Source organism: Gossypium hirsutum, chromosome D01, assembly GCF_007990345.1.
Source record: "Gossypium hirsutum isolate 1008001.06 chromosome D01, Gossypium_hirsutum_v2.1, whole genome shotgun sequence".
NCBI lineage: Eukaryota > Viridiplantae > Streptophyta > Magnoliopsida > Malvales > Malvaceae > Gossypium > Gossypium hirsutum.
The window spans coordinates 20,533,666-20,549,328 of record NC_053437.1 but is presented as its reverse complement, the minus strand read 5'-3'; the positions used below and the strand labels follow the sequence as shown (position 1 = coordinate 20,549,328).

Below are 15,663 nucleotides of genomic sequence, written 5' to 3'. Positions count from 1 at the left end.
TATATATAATGTTAATTTAAAAAATAATAAACTCTTATAGTAAAATTTTTAAATGAGGGTTGTTGATTTATGGATTATAAAATGTTTTATAATAATACTTAATTTATTTTTGTGTCATTATAAATTTATTAAATATTTATTATTTATTCAAATTAGGTTTATTAAATATTGTGTATTAGAAAAGTATTTAATTTATTTATTTAAATTTAAAAAATATAGTTTTTTAATATGTATTAGTTAAAAAAAATTTAAGTTAAATTTTAATTATACTTGCATGTGATTGGGTTTATGTTGCAAATAGAGGGATAAGACGGAAGAATATCGGGGCGGGTAAAAAAGTAACCGGTCCGCCCCGCCCATTGCTAACTCTAATAAAAGAACCAATTTCCATTTCTAAAGGGACTGTAATCTATCGGGTGCTTTGTCTGCAGCTGTCGTCGTTGACCGCAATCTGTAGCCAAAGTAACGCGCCATGGCTCGAACTTGGCTTCACCTAACTTCCTCCATTATTGTCTGTGCCCTGATCTGCTTCAATTTCTTCACCGTCGACGCAAAAGATCATCATCCACGGCCGATGCTCCTTCCTCTGCAACTGACCTCACGCAATCATTCCCAGCAGCGCCACTTGGACAATATCCGCCGTCATCTGCAGCAATCGGGACTCTCTTCTTCCACTCCAAACGCTCGCATGAGACTTTATGATGATCTCCTCTCCAACGGGTCTCTCTCCTATAAAAAATGTTTAGTTTTTTTCCTCTTTTTGATTTTTCGAATATTGAGTTTTTTTTTTTTGAATTTCCAGTTATTATACTACTCGGTTATGGATTGGAACGCCACCTCAGGAATTTGCTCTTATCGTCGACACCGGAAGTACTGTAACTTACGTTCCTTGCTCCAGTTGTGCGCATTGCGGCAAGCATCAGGTTCGGTTCTGTCTTGTCAAGTTCGTGCACTTCAACTTTCCCAGTTCTTAATTATAATTAATCAAGTTTGAAATTTGATGCCTTTGTTTGAATTGAGATTGAGATTATTAACTTGATCAATTTGAAACTAGCGAATTATTAGTTTAGTAGAATTTTAATTAAGTTAAATTGAGAATTTTGAGTCTTAAATTTTTATCGTTCGAATGAGAAAGTGAAGTGAGTTACGCTTTGCTGCTATTTTTAGAATCTTTGTCTAATTTCTTGATTTACAGATCTATTAGAGATTAATTTGGGAACTGGTGATTTTATGGTAATATTGATCTCTTGTTGCAATCCAGGATCCAAGGTTCCAACCAGATTTGTCTAGCACTTATCAACCTGTAAAATGCAATCCGAGTTGTAATTGTGATGATGAGCAAAAGCAATGCACTTATGATAGACGGTATGCTGAGATGAGTTCCAGCAGTGGTGTGCTTGGGGAGGATATTGTTTCTTTTGGGAATGAAAGTGAACTTGTGCCACAGCGTGCTGTTTTTGGGTGTGAAAATAGGGAAACAGGTGACCTTTATAGCCAACGGGCTGATGGTATAATGGGTTTGGGTCGGGGCCAGCTTAGTATTGTGGATCAACTTGTTGATAAGAGTGTTATTGGTGATTCGTTTTCTTTGTGTTATGGTGGGATGGATGTTGGTGGAGGTGCAATGGTTCTTGGAAAAATCACTCCTCCCCCTGAAATGGTGTTCTCCCATTCAGACCCTTTCCGCAGGTATCCTTCTTTTACAGTATTGTATTTGTTAATGCATGTCCTAAGAATTTATCTGGTTCTTGTTACGCATTCACTGTAGTTTTTGAATGTCTACAGCCCTTACTATAACATTGAGCTTAAGGAAATGCATGTTGCTGGTAAGCGATTGAAGCTACCTACTGGGGTCTTTGATGGAAGGCATGGAACAGTTTTGGACAGTGGCACCACATATGCTTACTTCCAAAAAGATGCTTTTGTTGCATTTAGGGATGCTGTAAGATCTAATAGCTTTGAGCTTCGTGCTAAATTGAGTTTGTTTGCTAGTCAAGTTCTCATTTCTATTCTATGATTAATATTTCTTTGTGGTAGCCAGAATTAGTGTCTGAGGCTTAGAAGAAGTTTTTGGTTTTGCTTGGAGGTTTAAAAGCATGGGGTTTTGTTGCATTTACATGTTCCCTAATAGATGAACGATTACTCATTTTGTCATTTATGAGTATATGACAAGCGATCTGTGGAGAAACTGAGTACAGATTCATATTAATATATCTGGGTTACAATGTCATATAAACTAGATGTCTGGGTTACAGTGATATAAACTAGCCATTCCTTATGACAACTGCTTTTTACTTTCCTAGCACTTGGAGATGCTACTTACAAGTTGGTACGATCTGCATGATTGTCCAACTTCTGTAACTTGTCATTTTCAGGTCCTGTTCTCTTCAGAAGTTTGAAGCATGTCTATTCTGCATATTACTATCCTTAAACTCATATGATCCATTTTTATAATTATTATTGGAAAAATGGTCATGGCACTTTTTCAAGGAGAAATAAAGTACTAGTAAAATATTAATTGACTCACAGTTATTTGCATTTGTTAAGTTATTGTGGAAGCCTTGAATAAAATTAACATTTTCTATGATTGTTGGGGATTGATTGTGGTCTAGCCATTTGGGATTTAGCATCCCGTGAACTGTTGCTTGGTCAGTTGCCTCCATCTTGAAAATTATGGCAGCAACGATGATTAATCTGTTTTGTACTTGCTACAACTCAAAATATTATCTGAGCTTACTTGTAGCTGTCTTAAGCTCCTTAGGTTTAACCTTCATTAACATAGAAATCAGCATTTGCACACCTGCATGGTAATGTCCAGACCTTTTCTTCATGATTATTTGGCTATGTTAATGCAGATCCTAAGGGAAGTTCATTCTCTCAAAAGGGTCCGTGGTCCTGACCCTAATTATGATGATATATGCTTTTCTGGTGCTGGAAGGTGTTGCCAATAACTTTTTCATTTTATATGAAATGCTGGAATTTCTAGTCTTCCATCCATCATAACTATTTTTCTTGAAATGTAATACAGGGATGTTTCCCAACTATCAAAAAGTTTCCCAGAGGTTGAGATGGTATTTAACAACGGAAATAAGTTATTACTGTCTCCTGAAAACTACCTGTTCCGGGTAATTATTATAATTTTTATTGTTATTATTATTATTTTAACTTGGAGACCAAAATGGGTCCCGTGTTGGTGGAAAAGCTATTTTAAATGGTTATAAGACATTATTGCATCATCTATTTTCTGTGCTAGCTTCTCAAACTACTATCTTACACATCTTTTCTGTTTGTCTCTTAATGGCTTGCTTTGTAGCACACAAAGCTCATTGGTGCATATTGCTTGGGAATTTTTGCTAATGCAGAATCAACTACTCTTTTAGGAGGTATGTTACTTAATTCACGAAACACAAAGCCCTCTTTCCTTCTACATATTTGCAACTCTGTATTCATGTCCATCACAATGGATATCATATAGTTTTGAAAAGCCTTAAGTTCTTGCGGTGTACATGGGCCTGTCTGGACCTTATGCTTTTTCAACTCAATATATCCTGTTTGTTTGCATGCTGTGGTAATAATCCTTAACTTTTTATTTTTTGGCAGGAATTGTTGTCCGGAACACCTTAGTTACATATGATCGGGATAATGACAGGATAGGCTTTTTGAAAACTAATTGTTCTGAACTATGGAGGAGAGTGAAGATATCTGGTGCACCTGCACCAGCTCCTTCAGTCTCCCAAAGCAATGATACTAACCTGGAAATTCCTCCTGCATCTGCCCCAAGTGGATCGCCAGCAAATGTTCTTCCAGGTGCATGGCATATTACTTGCATTCTTGCAATGTTTCCTGTGTTCCTCGGTTTCTTCCCTTGCACAGTTTTGTGAATTGATATATCGTGATCACAATTTAAGGACTTTCTTATATATAGATTTATAGTTTTTTTCTCATTAATAAAAAAATTAAGGCAGATAAAAGTTACAAATATAAACAGAGATGCTGTACTTGGCTTGAAACTTCTGGTGGTGCAGAACATTGATGGAAATTAGAAACATAAAAGAAGGATATGGTTGGTATAACTACACCATAGTTACAATAGACTTCCAAGAAGTTTGTCAACTTTAAATGCTAATCAGACCCACCTGCTTTTTCTAGTCACCTTGGTGATAGTTGAATCTGGAGTTCTCTTTCTTTTAATTTTAGTAACTTTTTCTTTTCATGATATTTAAGTTTTTGAAAATTAAGTTTCCATTTGTAAGGAGGCTGATAACTCATCTACTTTGTAGTTTTGATAAAATTTGTTATTCGTAGAAAGATGGTATCGCCCATGAAGTTAGATTGTTGTCCTAATAAGCATCTAAGTGTCTTGTAGATTAAAATGGCTTATAATTCCTGATAAATAACATACATGCAACCCCTAGGATATTATTGTATGTGAGATTACTTAATACACTTCCAAGTTCAAATGGAGTATTTAGCAGGGATGGTAATGGGGGAGGGGCAGATCGGTTTTTTGCTTGCCCCAACCCCAACCTGATTTTTATACATCCCCCCTCCCCCAACCCTGCCCCGAATCCAATTTTATTTAAAACTTTAAATACCCGAACCAAACCCTAAAATAAGAAAAAAAAATTCCCAAATCCCATCAAACCTGCCATGAAATATTAAATAATTTTTATATTATATTAATATTTACAATACTAACTAAAAATTCTTACAAAATTAAAAATATCTAAGACTTCCTTTGGTTTGCTTCAGCACGTCAGTGAGGTGCAGTTGAGGGTGCCAACCTCACTGCCATGGTGTTTGGTTTAGCAGAGCAGTCCAGTGAGAAGTAATCTCACCACGCTGGACAGCTGATTTTCTGCTGGAGATTTCAGCAGCAATTGAAAATTAAGGGTGCTGTTGGTATTTGTAACCGACAAAAATACCATTACTTTTATTTATTATTTTACTATTTTATCCTTGAAAGTTAAATAATATTTATCATTGTTATAAAAAAATATTTAACTTAAAAATTAAAAATAATTATCATTTTTTCTAATAAATAATTTAAATTGATTATATAATTCATTAAAATATTGAAAGATACATTTTAATATTTATTACATGAATTTATAAATTCACATATTTTAATAATTTTAAAAAAGTAAAATAATTTTAAAAAATTCTATTATTTATCAATTCTAATCTGATGTCCTTAATAATAATTTTTTATTCTCACCTCAACGCTACAGCTGCGTTGGAATCTAAACACACACTCCACCATTGTTTTTAATCTCACCGCTACAGTATCTAATCTCACTGCTACAGTAACTAATCTCACCGCCACCGCTGTTTTTAACCTCACCGGAGGTAAACACACCGCCCATCCAAACTCACCCTCACTAAAATATAAAAAAAAGTTCAAAAAAATCTTATAAAAGTTCAAAAAAATAATTAAAAAAAATATAAAATTAGTTACAAAATTAAAAGAGGGGTATTTTGGTATTCTTTTTTGAAGTGGGGCAGTGTGGGTTTGTTCAAAACCCACCTCCAAACGATCTCCAACAATTTGATTGGAATACCTCTCCGCCCTCAAATCCGATTAAAAAAAACCTGCCATTAAGAGACAAACAGAAAATAGGGTAGGATCAAGTTGGATCTCCCTAGAATCAGGTTATTCTGCCATCCCTAGATTTAAGACTCCAAAATAAGGTTAGAAGGATGATATACCCCTTAAGCTTAGGATATAGCGAAAATAAAATTAAAAAGGAGAATGTGGCAGCCTTTTAACCCCACTTTTAGTGTGTTAAAAATTTCTATTGTGAGTGTATCAAAGGCGAAACCTTATATCCAAAATATATATTTCTTGTATATAATCTGAGTCTAGTCAGATACAACTAATTATAATTGAGATGGCCTAATTTCAAATCACATATTTTATGTTATAATTTTTTTAGTCTATGATCATCATTTTGTTCTAGCAGAATGGCTTGTTGATTGCTTTAGAATTATAGTGTTTGCATCATGTAATGCTTGTTTGTTATTTGACATAAGCTTAGTAGTTTTAGAATTAGTGATGCAAGCACTTGTACAAATTGATCTTGTAAATTGTATATTTCCTCTGATGATATTGTCTTCCAAACATGATAACCAGGGTCATTTCATATCGGATTTATAACATTTGATATGTCAATTAGCACAAACGACTCCAAATTGAAGCTCAACTTCAAGGAGCTTGGACAATTAATTTCCAAGGAACTGGAAGTCGATAATTCACAGGTGCAGCCGCAGTGCCTTGACTTTAACCAAGTCTTTTTAGGCCTTGTTGGAATTAGATTTGAGGGGAAATATCAAGTTATCAGTGCAATGCATTCTAAATCGTATTCCAAGACATGGTGTCATATATATTGAATCATTTGAAATTTTATTGTTTTGTCAAAACATGTAACATGCAGATTTAAGTAGATGTATTCACCTATCAGGTAGCCTTCTAGCCCACCCAAAATTTGGTTGGGCTGGGCTTAGACAAAGAAGTTAGGCCTGTTATAAAGACCATCTGAGCCTAGACAAAGATTTCTTTCTGGCCAGAGCTCTAGATTTTATGTATAAAACTCACCTTGAGCCTAACAGTCTGGCCATGGACATCTCTAGTATTTAACTTAAAATTTGGAATTAATCTTGCTTACCCTATGATTATATTTGGTTTTCTTGTGGATGCTGGGAGTGGGCATATGGTGACCCACTCTATGCAATTAGCCTTAGCCCAAAACTAACCTCCCATAATGTGATTTTAGAAATTTTGGTCTATACATCAATGTTACTAGTGCCTCTGTATATTGCTGTGTTTGACAATTGTCAATTAGCTTTTATCTTGTTCTCGTATTTATGTGATTGGTTTGATTTTCAGGTTCGCCTGCTGAATGTCACTTCCAAGGGGAATGATTACCTTGTTAGATGGGGCATTTTTCCCACTTCATCAGCTAGTTATATTTCTAGTTCCACTGCATTGGTATTACCACTCCTGAGACACTAATATTTGCCGAGTTCAACCTCAATTTTTTCTATCTATTTACCACAGCATTAATCTGAAGCCTTTGTTTTCCTTTAATATTTGCAGAGCATCATTCTGCGCTTAAGGGATCACCGTTTGCAGTTTCCTGAGAGATTTGGGAATTATAAGTTGGTTGAATGGAATGCTGAACCTCAAAGGAAGTCGTATGTTTTCTTTCTCTGTTCCACTTTTATCATTTCTTTTATGCTTACCAGTGAGGACTGAATTCGTTACTATTTTATTGTGATGAACGAATCTTTGGAGCATTTGTGACCATGAAGTTAGGTCACAGTTGAAGGGTAGGACTAGGATACCAAAATGGGTTTGGCATTACAGTTGTATTTGGATGGTTCTACTGGGGAGAGGCTATCATTTAGCACTATTATTGCATCCTGGAGGGTTGTGAGGGGTGCACGATGCAGCTATGGACCCCTTGGTTTAAACCATTGTAGTAGACCATGATATTCGCAGTAGTATCTATTACCTGTCTACAAGTTAGGGTTCCTTTTGCTCTTGGTCAACGTTCCAGTTTGAGTCTTCTTCACCTAAACTCAGATGGGTGTGTAGCACATGGGTCATAAAATAGGGTCTCAAGAATTGTGTTCATGTGGGTTAAGAAGTTACACAACCTGGGTCAAAATGTAATTACATAAGAACTAGGAATCTGTCATTCCGTATGGTTTTAAAGAAGTACACAGCCTGAGCTTCCCTTTTCTTTGTTGTTGTACATTGTTTCTTTGACTGTATATATTATTTCGTTTCCATCTTCTTGAACTGTTATAGCTTCAGAAATAACATTCGGTTCTTACTGGAGCTTCACAGGTCTTGGTGGCGACATCACCTTCTGGCTGTGGTACTTGGATGTATAATAACTCTTAGTTTGTCAGCTATCGGGATATGGTTGGTTATTCGACACAGACAACAATCAGTCACTGCTTATGAGCCCGTTGCATCTCCTACTCCGGAGCAGGAGCTTCAGCCACTTCAAACTTAAAGCAGAAACATTTGCTGCATAGTTGTCTTGTATACTACTACATCTTGCATAGAATACATGATTTTGGAATTGAGAGGAGGATGGTTGTGCATTCCACCCACAGATGGGTACGAGGTGATGAAAATATTTAACCTCTGTTGTAAAATATTTGTTATCTTCCGGTATTCTTAAAAGAAAAAAAAAGCAACCAAATATAGCGAATAGATAATTTGACAAGATGACCATGCATACATACATGCATACATGTATTCTTTTCACTGTGATGTATGTCAATATCTCACATCAAGTAATACAAGATCCATTACTATTCCCTTCAGAATGCTGGAAACTTTGCAGTTTTTATCATCGATCATGCTTCCTCAGCTGCTGCTTGAGTGCAAGGCGAGGATCTTATGTTATCTTGACTTCGGATATGGATATGTTTATTTCTATACATGTATACATATTTGAAGGACAATACGCACATATATATAGCTTAATAGAAACCTTGTAAGGCTTTAGTGTCACATAGCAGACGAACTCCTTTTGCAGGACTCTTCTTGTCCATATAATTAATGAGGGCAGGGCAGGGCACTAATGCTTGAGTGCTTTTCGTTTCTTCATTAACTTTATAATGTAGGAAAATGGTCAAAAGATAAATGTAGTGATTTGTCTAAACTGACAGTAAATATTTCCCCTAATTTATTTTATTCCTTTCACAATCTACCTTTTTGGGGTTGTCGGAAGAGAGAAGAAGTAAAAAAGAATTGAGTGGCATCACTTTCCATGAATTCGGTGCCCATCATAGTTATAATGGCCATCCTTCTGTACTTAGCCATATATGAACTGTGCCATGTTAAGTGATCCATCTAGTGGGATTCCATCGCTACGAGACATTACCCAGTGAGTGTAGATTTGTTAATTCTTTGTCTCATATCTTTTATATATAATTTCGTTTAAAATATATTATATTTAGAAATATTTTTAACAGGTTCCTATATTTGTATTACATTATTGTTTATTGTATTTTAATTTATTCAATAGGGTCAATTCTGTGTAAAATTTATTAATAACTTGTTTATACATTTCTTAATCCCTCAAATTCTCTAATTAACTATAGTCATTCGAAGAAATATTACATACAAAAGCTACTCGAACGTGTAACTTAAAAACATTTACAACAACAACAATATTAATTAAGCTAGAATTTATTCTGCATTTCTTTAAAAAAATTATGCGGATTGAATATGTGACCTGAACTTTAATTTGGATCAGAAACATTGAATCGGTGAAATGGGGATTTGGTTGGATTGCTCTGAGAAATGGGCGGCAATCGTCAAACAGCTGCCATAGCAGAGTTAATGAGTGGAATAAAAGGTTCAATGTATGCATATGTTGAGATTGAATGATCATATTAGCCCTAATCCACCTGCATCATTTTTCATTTTCGAAATTCCTACATAATTCCGGCATCAAATATAACCCTTGAACCCCACCAAAACATGCACCATAAAGCTAGACGGATGACCTTCCTCACAGTTATATAAAATGGGTGAGTTCGAAAAGGCCAACATTGTGAAAAGCATTGGTTCCAAGCTGCTCAGCTTAGCATTAGTACCGAAGGAAATTACCAAATTTTGGGAATTGTGGAAATAGAAAGGACACCTAAAATTAGGTTTCGATTAGTCTTTAAAGTTATCCAAAGTGAGATCCCATTTCTGACTTTGTAGTTGGCAGTGGCAGTCGTAGTTTGGTGACATTATTCACATGTATGCCCCCAAGATAAGACTGTTCTATGACCACACCAGATTTGTAAAGAAAAGAAAAGAGTATAAAGAATCTTGGGATTGGGAGTAATCTACTTCAACTCAACACACACAAACCCACCAATCTAATCTTTCTACTATTAGAAAGTTGAAAACTTCAATTATTTCCATTAATAAACTATTATGTTTATACTATTAAAAAAATAAACAAATACATCTTGATGGGGTGAAAAAACAAACTATTTCGGTTTGTAAAAACTTAGTTAAAAAAATAAAATATACTAGATTTCACCAAAAGAATAAAATGTTGCAGATTTATCACTTGGTGAAAGATAATATTTTATATAAATTGAATGAGTAATAAATATAAGAGGAATGATAATATTATTAAATACATTTCTGATCTTTATATTCGTAAATTTTAATTTTTTTTATTTAAAATGATAAAAAAATATATGAAAACATGGAATAATAATATTAATTATAATTAAAAGAAATCTTTTTGTAAATTTATAATTGAGTTAGTGACCTGTTAAGGATGACACCAACTTTATTTTTAAATTTTTTTGTAATTTTTTTAACAAATCTTTTTATTTTTTATTTGTAAGTTTGAAACTAACTCCTATTATTTATCTAACTGAGCTGATGTTATCTTCAACCAGGTCACCAACTTAGTTACAAAAATTACGAAAATGTCCTTTCATGATTAAAATAAATTGTATTGTTTGAGGGTACTTTAATTTTTTATTAAAAAAATAAAAATATCCATATAATGGAATTTGAACCCAAACAAATTGCATTAGTAATACTTTTAATTTACTACCCAACTAAAGCTTTATTTTAATAATTTTATACATTTTGGATTTATTATGCATACTATATTAACGTTCATTAATTATATATATTAATAATATATTTCATTGAGTTAGTATCACAGGTTAACCTGACATCAACTCAAGATTGATGACAAAACAAAGATAAATAATTTAATCCTTTTTTTAATTTTAATATTGTACATATTTCATGTGTTATAATTAATCAGTTTCAAGTTATACGTTTTATTATTTATTGTATGTTATTTTTTAACATATTTGTACATTATATTTTTGGTTTTCACATGCATACGTATGTGAAAGGATTTCTAGTATTAATAATGTTGTTGATTGAGTTAGTATCACAAGCTAACTCAACATCAACTCAAGATTGATTCCAACACCATGATAAACAATTGTACTCATTTAGTATTCTTAATCTGATGTATTTATGCGTTTAAAATTTTTTTTACTCACAATTTAATCTTACTTTTCATTTTAATATCGTACATATTTTATTTTTTATTATTAATTAGTTTCAAACAATGCGTTTCATTATTTATTGTATATTATTTTCAAAAACACACATCTATGTTTTAAATATGTGGTCTCCACACGCATACACGTGTGATAGAATTTCTAATATAGTTAGTGTCACAAATCAACTCGATATTTAATTCTTTTAAAATAGAATTTTAATATTGAATTTTCTTTTCTCTAACTTGATAAGTTTTTGACACGGTATAGAAAATTGAAAATACTATGACAAGCAATTAGAGTGCATTTAATATCCCTAATATGATATATTTACCTATTTCAATTTCCTTTTTAGTTTCATAAATATTGCATATGTGTTGTTATAACTTATAATTATTAGTTTAAAACTTTATGTTTCATTATTTATTGTATATTATTTTTAAACACAAATGTGTTCTGAATATATGATTCCCACACTCATACGCGTATGATAGAAGTTCTAGTAATATTTTAATTTTTTTTAGAATTTTAATAAATTTATAGAATACATTATAATTTTGTGAATATAATATAAATATTTGTTTTTGTTAATTTTTAAAAATTTACACATAGTCTTATTTTATTTTCATAGTAGCTTTTTTTTACCATGCTAGTTATCAATTGAAAAAAAATAACGTTAAATAATATAAAATTTAAATTACCTAATTTATTTTGATACAATTAAGCTTTTGAGTTAGTTGTTGGTGGTAGTTTTTTTCAAAGCTTTTTTTTTTCTTCATATTTTTTATTTTGTTTTTAATTTCAGTCCACATTATTACGATTTTATCTACAGTTTCGTGACTTTATTTTGTCCACATTTTTTATAGTTTTTATTTTGTCTAGTCTGTTTTCTTTGAAAATGTAACTTTTAATTTTTAGTCGTGTTCTGGCGTATATATGGGATTTGCCAATATAAGAGTATCGCTAGATCTATTAAGAATTGTTCGTGAAGGATTTTATCATGATAGATCATAGTTATGGTGATAGATTCAAGATGATGAGTAGGATTAAAGGATTTTTGTGTATCATGGTAGTTTTTTTATTGATCGGCTGATTTGATGAGGAGGAGGCTAGGATGCAAATGTAGGCGATTTAATCAAGTTGATGTATTTTTGAATGATTCAAATGTTGCAGTTATTGTCAATTAATACTTATCATTTTTTAAAATTATTCTGCAAACATGACATTTGAACATTAATTTATAATAATTTATTTATTATTTATTCATGATTTGTATTAATATTAATTGTGTTCATCATTCCTATTAATTAGTGAAATTAAGCAGCGTTAAAAAAAATTAAATTAATCCTTACCCTATAAATTATTGTTGAAAACAAATAAAATGATAGTAGCATGTTACGTAAACCAGTGATATTTTTCATTTGCTTACCAATGATTTCATTAGCTGTTTTCCATTTTACTTTGCTTTTCTTCTGTGCTGCTAAAACGTCATCGCTTGATTATGATATTAACTGCAGTTTATTTCAAAAAAAAGTATTCTTCAAAATTAAACAATATATTTATCTTATGTTGGTAAATAAACTTTATTAATTTTAAAAGTGAGTGTTTAACAATAATATATTCCATCAATTGTAGTATAATAATAAATTTATCCCTTAAAATTTACACATTCACGATTTAACAAATTTACCCCGCAACATCAAAACTAAATTTGAAAATATATATATATATATATAGGATTACATTTGTTATTATATCAACCAAAACTAAGTACAATTGATGGAAGATGTTAATACTGTAATAAATTATCCTAGTTGTTTATTTTCAAAACAGTCAGGGACTAAATTGTTTCGATTTTTTAAAGAGATCAATTTGCTCAATATAAAAATAGAGAGGTTTTTTACCAATTATTTTTTAAATATAGATGAATTAATTTATTTTATTTTTTTTAAAAAAAAATGTTGAACTTATTTATTTTAATATAATGTCTAAATGTGCATGTACTTGATACCAACTAAATTGAAGTATAATATATTGAGTTATATGGAGTGCAATAAATAACAAAAAAGAGCATCATTGCATGTGTATCAAGTGGTGGTTAGGCAAATGATATTGAACAATTGGCTACCAAAGCTCAAAATGAAACATTATTCATTAATTAATCATTTTCATCTCTTTAAGAATAGTGGGATTCATTCTTTTTAAACCTAATAACAATAACATTGGGCATTTCCCCTTTATGATTCTATTAAAACATTTAATATTCACTCAAGTACGAATGTTAAGGTTGAGTTTTTCGGAACTATGAGATCATACTATTAAATTTTCTTAATTTAGGTTTGTATATATTCTAATTATGTGTTTGATTCTGGCTTTAATTATTTAAATTATATTAATTATATTTATAATTCTATAAATAATCGGTTAACTTTTAACCTTTGTTGTTACACGAGATTGCCTAGACGAGAGATAATTTAGTCTTGTCTTTTTGGGCTAATTGCTTAACGTATCTGGAAGAATATGAATCCATTTATCTTCCAAGGTATTACCTAGAACGCTCTTGAGATTGTTAAAGGCACAGCAGTATGACTTAAGTCATAATGGATCCAAGCAAAATAAACATTCTTTTGATACTCGAGCACCCTTGACAAATAATTGGATACACTTATTCACCGATGGTGCAATGCGTAGAGGTTCTAGAAGTACTTTTGTTGATAGAGTGTTGCGTGACGAAAATGGGAATTGGATCTTGGATACAATCACTATTTGGGAAAATGCACGGTTTTTGAGGTTGAACTATGGGGTATTTTGGATTGTATACTTATTTTGCTGAGCAAAAGTTTTAATAAAGTAACGATTCAGACCGATAACTTGGAGGTGGTTAGAGCCTTACAAGGTAGCGTGATGGTAGGTTCATGAATCACATTACTCAAGAGGGTCCAACGGGTTATGAGAATTGAAGGACAGTGGTTGATTTGATATGTTCCTAGAGAAGACAATCTAGTTGCTGACTGTTTGGCTAAACTGAGTTTAGGATGGAAGATAGCCTTACAGATTTATGATGAAGCCCCTAATGAAGTCTTAGAAGTTACAACAAGATAAAGGTAGTGATGTTTTCGAACAATTTAATCTAATGTTCACCAAAAGAAATAATTCAAATTTAAACAAAATCCCACAAATTAACTCAACGTTTATGTTTTTCAAGTTGTAATTAAAAAAAAAACAAATTTGTTTGAAATTTATATACAATTCATTAATAATATATAAACTTATAAGGTGACTTGCTTGTATAATTTATAGATAATGATTTAATGGTTAAAAAGTATGACTTATTTGAATATTGATAAAAGTTGCATAAATGATTTGTTAAATTGAAATATATTTGTGGTTTTACCAAAAATGAATGAAAAGTGAAGTAATTACAAGCAATTCCAACATTATGAACACCCCAACCTCACACGCTTAGCATGCTCACATTTCATTATTATTAATCCCACTATCCCTTTCATCATTGTTTGACCGTTGCAAACAAAACACCCTCATTAGAATACCATTTTCACACACCCACGCCTCATTTTTAATTCACAAAATAGCCCCCTAACATTTCCGTTTTAATCATATGAACAAATTTTAAATTAGGTCGAAAATAAAACAATTTAAGAAAATATAATTGTAAGATATTTGAATGCTTTATTTTTTTTCCCCAAATTTACGCCATTTCATCCACCTAATTTGTAATTTTTCAATGTTACCATGCCACATCCTCATCGTTGAATTTTGAAGGGTCCAATTAGCATTTTCAATTTTCAAAAATAGCTTTTTGACTCAAATTGACTCTAAATTTATGATTAAAATGGCAAAAGATATAAATGTTAGGGGTCTATTTTATTATTATGCCTTGATTTAAAACCCTTAAAACTCTTTTTTTTTCTTCTCCAAGTCGTTTGCTTATCTTTTGTTTTCCCAACTACGATGTCGATCTCCAAGCTGGTTATCACCCGCCTTTTTCTCTCTCCCACCAATCCTATCTTTCTTTTTTCTTCTCATTTACTCCATGTGTCTTCTCTCTTGTCAATTTATAAATATGTTTTGTGGGTATATTTGTTGTATTCACAAGTTGTGATGAACAAATAACGATATTTGTCACAGTTGGAACTCCACCGACCACCAATAGTCTCTTAAATTGTTTATATTTTAGAGTATTTCAGAATAACAAATTATTTCACAAGTCGGTGTAGACCTATGTTGTCTTAAGTTTTATATGTTTTTTTTTCATTGTTTAATAAGTCTTCACTTTTAGAAATTTTTGTTTGCTCTTTTAGCACATTTTTTTAGTCTTGCTTTTGCAAATGATTTTGAGATAGTTTTGTCATCGCCCTCTCCAACTTGATGGATGCTTAGTTCTTTTGTCAATTTTTGTCCACCGCTTTGTACAATCTAGGGTTAATTTACTTATCATGTTAAATGCTTGCAATCACTCCACATATGTTGTGCTTGAGTTGTGGCAAAATCAATTGTTAACGTGGTATAATATTCATTTGATGTTGAGGCTGAAGCCTTTATTGTGTTGATGAAGCTTATCCTTCACTACCTATGATGGATGTT

The 15,663-nt window shown here is 31.9% G+C and overlaps 1 protein-coding gene across 2 annotated transcripts; it reads left to right on the top strand.

Moving 5' to 3' along the window:
* The first annotated feature begins 396 nt into the window (after positions 1 to 396).
* LOC107922303 (protein ASPARTIC PROTEASE IN GUARD CELL 1) lies at positions 397 to 8,340 on the top strand. 2 transcript variants are annotated; one of them, XM_016852279.2, is made up of 12 exons: positions 397 to 720; positions 803 to 923; positions 1,262 to 1,689; positions 1,786 to 1,942; positions 2,856 to 2,938; positions 3,029 to 3,125; positions 3,314 to 3,383; positions 3,601 to 3,807; positions 6,134 to 6,258; positions 6,887 to 6,988; positions 7,097 to 7,194; positions 7,853 to 8,340. In XM_016852279.2, exons 1-12 carry the CDS (start codon positions 473 to 475, stop codon positions 8,022 to 8,024), a joined length of 1,908 nt encoding a protein of 635 aa, XP_016707768.1. In that variant the 5' UTR covers positions 397 to 472; the 3' UTR covers positions 8,025 to 8,340. The 2 variants fall into 2 exon arrangements, 1 of the variants encoding a protein (XP_016707768.1); XR_005909446.1 differs by lacking the exons at positions 6,134 to 6,258; positions 7,853 to 8,340.
* The last annotated feature ends 7,323 nt before the right edge of the window (positions 8,341 to 15,663 follow it).

What these genes read in the sequence shown, in the direction of transcription:
- LOC107922303 (XM_016852279.2), top strand. Translation starts at nt 473, where the DNA reads ATGGCTCGAACTTGGCTTCACCTAACTTCCTCCATTATTGTCTGTGCC. An exon ending in GCCAGCAAATGTTCTTCCAG is followed by an intron (nt 3,808 to 6,133) that starts GTGCATGGCATA and finishes CATGATAACCAG; the next exon opens with GGTCATTTCATATCGGATTT. An exon ending in TTTCTAGTTCCACTGCATTG is followed by an intron (nt 6,989 to 7,096) that starts GTATTACCACTC and finishes TAATATTTGCAG; the next exon opens with AGCATCATTCTGCGCTTAAG.